Raw genomic sequence first — 8,955 nt, 5'->3', positions numbered from 1 at the left:
CCATATAAAATTTGTCTCAATCCGTGTCCATATGAAAAAATTAAGTTAAATTATGAGACGATAATTTTTTTATTGCAACGAATTTGTTGATCGTGGCAACAAAAAAAAATAGTGAAAATTACCATGTACTATATAAATTGCCACAAAAATTAAAATTGTGGCGATAGAACATGTTTTTTGCAACAGTACGATTTTTTGTGGCGATATCTCATTTTCTATTGCAACAAAAGTACTAAATAAAACAACGATTGTAGATCGTTGCAATAAAAAATAATTATTTGCCACAGAAAAATTATCATTGCAATAGTATAATATATTGCTACGTATTATTTTTTATTGTAATAATTTGGTGGCAATAGCTCAATTATCTTGTAGTGTTATAATCTTGAATTTAATCTTTAAGAATTGCGTTGCACATCTAATTTGCGCCATTGGTTTGGATTTTGTTTTCACCTTCTTAAATCTCAACCGAAATATAATATTTTCTACATGATAAAGTTTAATTGACTTTCAATTATTAGAATGAAAATTTAAATATGCTTACACAAATCCGCATTAGTATATTTGCAAAATAAGTATTTAAAAATTGAATCTGTATAAAAAATGCTTGGAATAATTAAGTTGCCACATCACTCGTCAGCTTATTGTAAAAAATCGCACATATCTTGCAAGTTGTTGCACTCGTACACTCATTTATAAAATTCTTACACTAAATTGCACATGTTTGCTTAGTTGTTGTACAAGGATGCTTATTTCTCAAGTTCTTACATCAAATTGCAACCACCTGCTAACTTAATGCACTGTAGATGTAATTTATTATTTTACAAAAGACCATCTACGCCGAGTGCTAGCCGATGGATCGAGTTGTAGCTATCAAATAACCATCTGAGTACTATGTGGGTGTCTAGATCTAGGGGTGTAAAGTTTTAGCGTGTCACATATGATATTATATAGGGTATTGCATGGGGTGTTCCGGCACTAATAAAAAAACTAATTACAGAATCCATCAGTAAACTGCGAGACGAATTTATTAAGCCTAATTAATCCGTCATTAGCAAATATTTACTGTAGCACAACATTATCAAATCATGGAGCAATTAGGTTTAAAAGATTCGTCTCGTATATTAGTTGCAATCTATGCGATTAGTTATTTTTTAGCCTATATTTAATATTTCATGCAGGCGTTCAAACGTTCGATGTGACAGGGTGTAAAATTTTAGGGTGAGATCTAAATAGACCCTATGTATTAAAGTGCACAATGAAGTTTAAGGTATAAGGGTACCAATCAAAGTACAATGGATAAGAAGGAACATAGTGCAAGCGATGGAGTTTTAGGTATCATGCAGGATTAGCACACATGCAAGAGAGCTCACTTGCACTTTGTACAATAAATAAAATGGTCAAGAGTCCTACTTCAGATATAGTAAGAAAGGTGAAAATGTCACACATTACTGATGTATCCGTTGGTTAGGATCGAGATACTGCCATGGCCCATACCCTGCTCCCTGCATCGACGCAGTATACTCTGCATAGTAGTGTTAGTTACTACTCCTACAATTTCATTTGTTGTCACGTTGCGTACTGAACAGTGCACACACAAAAAGAAGCTGGTGCTTCTCTTCTCCCGGCAATGGTGGAAGCTACAGAACTTAACTACTCACAACTACCAACAGAAAACAATTGAATGCTTTTCAACAGAACAAAAAGAAAAGGATATCTTCCTCCTAGTAACAGTGTAACACACCATTCCCTGACGTCGCAGCAATGGACCAGCTATGCGGGTCCCTAATCCCATTCCATTCCCTATATAAGATGACCACTGCGTAGATCAGAGAAAAACACACACACACACACACACACACACACAAAGGTTGCTACTACCACCATCTAGTCCTCCAGTACTCTGTGCATTGCAAGGAGAGCAGAGTAAGGCAGGATCCATGGTGAACTTGGTGGAAGCGCCGAAGCCGCTGGTGTACTTCCTCCTGAGGAGGGCAGGGCTCCGGCAGCACACCGTCGACGTCGACGGCGCCGGCACGGTGATCAGCTTCTGGATGCCCGAGGGCAAGGTCCCCAAGGACAGGGGCACCGTGCGGGACGTCGCGCCCGAAGGCGCAGCAGCAGCTGACAGCGGCAAACAGCAGAAGGCGGCGGCGAAGCCCGCCGGCAACGGCAAGGAGAGGCCCGCCGTCGTGCTCGTGCACGGCTTCGCCGCCGAGGGCGTCGTCACGTGGCAGTTCCAGGTTTGTACGCACGCGCATGTCACGTCACGTCACGTCTTGGCATGCGGTGCTCGATGACGATCTGAAGATCTATCTGATCACGTATGTTTCGCGCGTGCATTATATATAGGCTGGTGTGCTGGCGAAGCACTACGACGTGTACGTGCCGGACCTGCTCTACTTCGGCGGGTCGACGTCGCCGTCGACGGACCGGTCGCCGGGGTTCCAGGCGGAGTGCCTCGCGGCGGCGCTGCGGAAGCTCGGGGTGGAGCGGTGCACGGTGGTGGGGTTCAGCTACGGCGGGATGGTGTCGTTCAAGATGGCGGAGTCGCACCCGGACCTGGTCACCTCCCTCGTCGTGTCCGGCTCCGTCATCGCCATGACCGACTCCATCAGCGAGGCCTCGCTGGAGAGGATCGGCGTCAAGTCGTCGGCCGAGCTGCTGCTGCCGGAGACCGTCAAGGGACTCAAGGCGCTGCTCTCCATTGCCACCCACAGGAAGCTCTGGTTCCCTGACCGCATTCACAGAGACTACCTCGAGGTACCACTAATTAATTATACCATTGTTTAGCCTGCCTAATCTGTTCGTGTTTGTTGTGTACTTGTGTATGCTCAATCATATCAGTATAACACCACTGGTAGAGGTAGTGGCACTTCATTGAAATGCATGATCTGAAATTTGTGCACGCAGGTGATGTTCACCAACCGAAAGGAAAGAGCCGAGCTGCTGGAAGGTTTGGTGGTCAGCAACAAAGACGCCACCGTGCCCGTTCTGCCGCAGGTACGTTTGGCCACCGCCCCAGTTGACCTACCTGATTTATTGCTGCGCACTGTGCACGCTAATATGCTGTCGAGAATTCAATAGCATGCAACACCCTATAGTATAGTACAGAAGATGGGGTCATTCATGACAAATCGAAATACAGATTGCAAAGCAACGTGAATACGTGATCCTGTTATGTGGATCGACACTTAAAAAGAGATGGAACTGGATTTGAAGTACTCATCAAGGGTGCTTGTTTGATGCACTTGCACATGCAGGCAAAATTATTAGTCAGAAAATTTAAAACTTCAGATAATATATTATATTGTGTCACATCTTTTCGTAAAAGTATGTCACACTTATTTCAGCATTATTATGGTTGGCAAGAATAAAGCAGGATAGGAGACATAATTTCCTTACCGTAGAATTGAACTTTGCAAACAGTAAAACAATGGCGCGTTGAATGCTCAGCATGCTGCCTTCGGGTCATCGGGTGCCTGCAACCTCTGGGCCCTGGACATGGCTTATGTTTGGATGTTCTTTAGCCTAAAACGTGAAATTAAAAGCGGTTTCCTGATTCATTTTTAGCCTAGATCGAAATGGAACATAACCAGTCTCATGCTTCCTAAATGATAGTACTGCAACACATTCAAGTCTGAATCTATGGGTAGTATTCAACTTGATTTGCTGAAAACGACATGACAATTAATGGACATACTTCATATGGAAATTTCAGTTAGTAGCATCACGAACAGCGATATATGTTGAACAACTGCTTGAAGCCACATGCTCATATGATATCAAACTTATCCCTATCTCTGACAAGAGTTTTGCACTTGCATCGGCAGAAAATACTCCTGCTATGGGGGGAGAACGACAACATTTTCAACATTGAGCTCGCCATGACGATGAAAGAGTACGTCACTCTAAAGAACTTTTCAGAATTCAGCTCCACCGTGCACGAATTGAACCACATGAACTGAAGATACTAACTTGATTGCATTTTTTTTCCGAGCATATGCAGGCAGCTCGGAGAGAAGGCAATGCTGCAGAGCATCAGCAAGGCAGGGCACCTGGTTCACATAGAGAGGCCCTGCGTCTACAACCAGCACCTCAAGGAGTTCCTCGCGTACGTCAACGCTGAATCCCCCAAGGAGACCGCCTGATTTGCTCTGAAGAATTGGAGTTCCACGCTCCTGAACTTTGTATTGGTTTGTTTTAGTTTGAGAAGACAAATATGTAAAACGCTTGTGCCTGGATTGAGAATTTGGGGACTCTGAATAGGTTTGAGCTGTTTAGATAAACTGTAATGTGAGAATGAGTCACCGTACCTCATAAATGAATCGATTTGTTTTGAACTGCTTTGTTCCGAAAGTTGAGTTACAATGCTAGAATTAATACTGTGCTTGAGCTGATCTTTTTCTTTCGAAGCTAAGATTTTTTTTGTTTTGTTTTACTCAATCTACTGACGACCTGAAGAACAGCATGTAAGCATGAAAATCTTCCTCAGGATAAGAGGTTATACCTGCCAGAGTCGTCCAATGTCTTCTTGCACATGTAAATGCAGATGCTCTGCTCAAATAATATTCTGGTGCTTTTGGGCTTTTTGGTCATCCAATTAGCCCCTTTCCTCGACATCACCGGTAACTAACTAGGAGTATCTTTCGAACGCTAACCACCAAAAGTTCATTAGTATTACCCGTTCAAGCATAGAGGATTAACTAATCTGTCGAACGACAAGTTCGTTTATTCTGCTCCAGGATATTCTGAATACTATATGCCACGTCATTTCTGCGGTTTCGCTCAAATTAGCACTACAGCAGGCTAGCTGGAGAAAGTTGGCAAATCCCACACAACACAAACCAGCAATAAAAAGGGGAATTCGAGTTCTGCTTTTCCAGAATTTTGAGGCAGCTTTGTACTGAACGACTGATGGTTGATTTTTCATGAAAAGATGTTTTTTTTGGTGTAGCTATATTTATGGCGCCATATTTTTCATCAAAAAATAGTCGGCATGTATTTACATTGTAAGTCTCTAAATTACATATGTAATTTTAGTGTATTTACAATGTAAGTATCAAAATTACATATGTAAGTATTAAAATTACATATGAAAATTAAAAATTTACATACTAATTACATATATAAGTGGGGTGTAAATGAGGTGTAACTACTGTGTAAGTGGCTAAAAAAAATCAACTATAGCATATGACGCCATATTTCTAGCAACTCCATTACCTTCTATGGTTCAATAAAATGTTAGCATCACCGAACGCAATATTTTGCTGAAGTCTCAATCATGCAAACCTAGAGTATGAGTATCAGGGTATCGCCTGGATATTCTCCACAATATCCACCGTTAAATTCGTTAGTCCCAAGGAGAAGAAACCACAGCCTTTTGCCTCATCTTGGCCCATGTCAATTTCATCCCTTCACCCCACATGATAACTAAGCCTAAGGAGAATGGAATATACACGATAAATTCATCTGCAGCCGCCACAAACAACTGCTATATAAACACCGACTTGGTAATATCCTCGTATCACGACCAAAACGAGCATAAACCAGTAGGCAGTACAAGACACACACACAAGCCATGTGCACTGAGAACTACGACCCGTATTACCCCGACCGGCCGGTGGTCGATCAGTACATCCCTGTATGGGCCAAGCATCCCGGCCTAGGCTCCAAGCCCGCGTTCATCTGGGCCGACGACCAGGCCGCCGGCGGCAGCGGCGTGTCGCCGCGCGAGACGTTGACGTACTCCGAGCTGGACTCCGCCGTGCAACGCATGGCCGCCGGCCTACTCGAGGTTCTCAGGAGAGGTGACACCGTCCTGGTGCTCGCCTCGCCGGGAATCCGGCTAGTCAAGCTGATGTTCGCGTGCCAGCGAGCAGGGCTAGTCGCGGTGCCTGTCATACCGCCCGATCCGTCAGTGATCGGCACACCGGCCGAGGGCCCGGCTCACCGGCACCTCCTGCGCGCCGTGTCGCAGGCGAGGCCGCGCGCGGCCGTCGCGGACGCGGGCTATGTTGGTGCCGTGACGAGGTCGTCGGTCTCGGCGTTGGCGAGCCTGAATTGGGTGTCGGTTGATCGCTTGGAGAGATGGCCCGCGGCGGCTTCGACTGTGGCGGCCGCCGGCGATGGGGTATACGAGGGCTGTGGGCCGAGGGAGACGTACTTGGTGCAGTACACGTCGGGCGCGACGGGTGACCCGAAGCCCGTCGTGATCACGGCGGGCGCCGCGGCGCACAACGCGCGCGCGGCGAGGAAGGCCTACGACCTCCGCCCCGGCAGCGTCGTCGTGTCGTGGCTGCCGCAGTACCACGACTGCGGCCTCATGTTCCTCCTCCTCACCGTTGTCTCCGGCGCCACGTGCGTGCTCACCTCCGCCTCGGCCTTCGTCCGGCGGCCCCGCCTCTGGCTCGAGCTCATCTCCGAGTTCAAGGCCACCTGCACGCCGGTCCCGTCGTTCGCGTTGCCTCTGGTGCTCAGGCGCGGCCGCTCGGAGCACGGGACGCGGCCACTCCAACTCCAGACCTTGCGGAACCTCATCCTCGTAAACGAGCCAATCTACAAGTCGTCCGTTGACGAGTTCCTCGAAGAGTTCGGCCCTGCCGGCCTACGGGCGTCGTCCATCTCGCCATCGTATGGGCTGGCAGAGAACTGCACATTCGTGTCAACTGCGTGGCGCGGCACGGAGGTGACACTCCCGTCGTACAAGAAACTTCTGCCGTCGGCCAGGCTGCCGCAGCCGTCACTTTTGACCGAGGCGCCGGATCTCGAGATTGTTGTTGTTGATGCAGAGACGGGGAAGCCGGTGGAGGACGGCGTCGAGGGGGAGATATGGCTGTCCTCGCCAAGCAACGGGTCGGGCTACCTCGTCGACTCGCCGGCGAGCCGCGAGGTGTTCGGCGCGAGGCTGCAGGGGAGAGCCGGGCCGTGCTTCGTGCGCACCAGCGACCTCGGCGTAGTCCATGGAACGGAGCGGTATCTCTACGTTCTCGGCCGGACAACAGATGCCATTGTTGTAGCCGACAGCCAGCGCCGCGTTCCCGCGCACTACATCGAGACGGCCGCCTTCGAAAGCTCGCCGGGCCGCCTGAGAGGCGGCTGCATCGCCTCGTTTACCACGCTACCTGCGTCACCTTCGCCGGTGGTGGTCGTGGCGGAGCTGCAAAACGGGGGAGGCGGTGGGGATATGGCTGGCATCTGCCACGGCATAAGGCAAGCCGTGTGGAGAGAAGTAGGCGTAACAGTTGCGCGTGTCGTGCTAGCGGAGAGCGGCGGGGTGCCAAAGACTACGTCGGGGAAGCTGCAACGTGGGGCGGCGAGGGCGAAGCTGCTGGCCGGCAAGCTCCCTAAGGTTATCGAGGCACGATATGCCGGATTGGAGCCCGCTGCTGGCGTTCTTATGGTCAAGGAGAGTGCAAGCCGTTGGGCTCGGCTGCAATCTCCTCTTTGATGTCCGTTTGAATAACTTGGAAACTTTCCAGCTATTTTATGCACTGAAATCTGCGTGACTAGTTGCAGCAATTGAGATCCTCCGCTGCACTGGATGTGCAGGCATATGAGCTCGAGGGTATATGTGATCCACGTGTTAGCGAGCAGTACTACACATTCTGTACTGCAGAAGACCGTCTTTATAGTTGCAAAGCTTGCAGCTACCTGTATATATGCACTGCATACATACACAAGACATGCTAGTGACGAAACTACACCCTGGAGTACAAATTCGGTTAATCCAAAAAAAAAAGAATTACAAAGGATTTATTTCATACCTATTTTTTTGCAGAATTGTTCCTCCTTAATCTCCTACGAACCGAATAAGACCTAACAGTGATGTAATCCATGTCTATCTATTGTTACTATATTAGAGTAATTCCAAAAAATGCCATTGATAAACGTTCAGTTTTACGTTTGCCATAAACAAGTGAAAGTTTCAAGAAATACTATTGTCGGGAAATGGACCCCAATTGCAGGGATATGGCAGGACCCCTTTTAGTGTGTTTTGCAGGAGAGCTACTTGTGAATATAGATGGCCATAAAGCCCGCCCGGCACGGCCCAGCCCAGGCACGGCTAGACATGGCCCACCAGCCATCGGGCCGGCACGGCCCGGCAGGGAAGTGCCGGCCTGCCGGGGCATGCCGGCCCATGGGCTGCACCTCTGGCCCAGGCATAGCCCACCAGTAGTCGGGCCATGCCATGCCGGCCCAAAGGCACGGGTGGTCCATCGTGCCTTTTTTTAAGTAAGTCTATTTTCCCTCCCTCCTTTTTGGGATGAAATAAAATTAGTCTATTTTCCCTCCCCCTCTTTGGGCTGACATATATATAGCTAAAATAAGTCTATTTTACGTCCCTATTCTTTAGACCGTGGCATATAATGTCTATTTTTACTCCCTACTCTTTGTGTGTCGGGCCTGGCCTGCCGGCCCATTATGCCGTGCTAGGCCGGCCCAACGTGCCGGTGGGGGGCCCAGGTACGGCTCGGTGGTCGGGCTGGGCTGGCACGGGCCCGACCCTGTTGGGCCGTTCCGTGCTTGGGCCGGGCAAAAATGCCGTGCCGTGGGCTGGGCTGTCGGGCCTTTTGGCCATCTATACTTGTGAATGAGTAAGAGGGTTAAATGCTACCCCCCCTCCCCCCCGAAAAAAAAAACTTCGCTAAGATTCTAGAACATATGAACACGAGGGGTTATACATGTTTAGGACATCCAAAGGTATAGTACTGTACCACTTTTCTATAAGTTATTTGTAAGGATCTTATAAGCTTATCGACTACACAGAGTAGTTCACCTTCCTTTCTATTCTGAGTTTCCTAAGAACTTAGACTAAACGTGTTAGTTTATCCTTGTCCACCTAGGATGTAATCCCCTCTCCCTTAGTCCCGATTCTTCCCTTATACTTGCTCCGGGAGACACCACATGATCGAAGTTCGAGGAAAGATTTTATTCATATCTTATTAAGTACGT

The 8,955-nt window shown here is 48.1% G+C and overlaps 2 protein-coding genes across 2 annotated transcripts; both read left to right on the top strand.

The window, feature by feature from the left end:
* The first annotated feature begins 1,845 nt into the window (after window positions 1–1,845).
* Window positions 1,846–4,342, top strand: LOC127753901 (uncharacterized). Its single transcript, XM_052279353.1, has 5 exons — window positions 1,846–2,243; window positions 2,353–2,763; window positions 2,914–3,003; window positions 3,834–3,901; window positions 4,010–4,342. Exons 1-5 carry the CDS (start codon window positions 1,941–1,943, stop codon window positions 4,149–4,151), a joined length of 1,014 nt encoding a protein of 337 aa, XP_052135313.1. The 5' UTR covers window positions 1,846–1,940; the 3' UTR covers window positions 4,152–4,342.
* Window positions 4,343–5,581: 1,239 nt separating this feature from the next.
* On the top strand, window positions 5,582–7,450 carry LOC127767274 (uncharacterized). Its single transcript, XM_052292555.1, has one exon. The coding sequence runs from the start codon at window positions 5,582–5,584 to the stop codon at window positions 7,448–7,450; it is 1,869 nt and encodes a 622-aa protein (XP_052148515.1).
* Window positions 7,451–8,955: the final 1,505 nt, after the last annotated feature.

The sequence above is a fragment of the Oryza glaberrima genome, chromosome 1 (genome assembly GCF_000147395.1).
Source record: "Oryza glaberrima chromosome 1, OglaRS2, whole genome shotgun sequence".
Lineage (NCBI taxonomy): Eukaryota > Viridiplantae > Streptophyta > Magnoliopsida > Poales > Poaceae > Oryza > Oryza glaberrima.
The sequence above is the reverse complement of the archived record's forward strand: the minus strand, read 5'-3'. Positions and strand labels throughout refer to the sequence as shown.

Bases quoted from the DNA above. Each gene is read 5' to 3' on its own strand.
- LOC127753901 (XM_052279353.1), top strand. From the start codon at position 1,941: ATGGTGAACTTGGTGGAAGCGCCGAAGCCGCTGGTGTACTTCCTCCTG. The intron at 2,764-2,913 runs GTACCACTAATT...TTGTGCACGCAG, and splicing joins TTCACAGAGACTACCTCGAG to GTGATGTTCACCAACCGAAA. The intron at 3,902-4,009 runs GTACGTCACTCT...GAGCATATGCAG, and splicing joins CTCGCCATGACGATGAAAGA to GCAGCTCGGAGAGAAGGCAA.
- LOC127767274 (XM_052292555.1), top strand. From the start codon at position 5,582: ATGTGCACTGAGAACTACGACCCGTATTACCCCGACCGGCCGGTGGTC.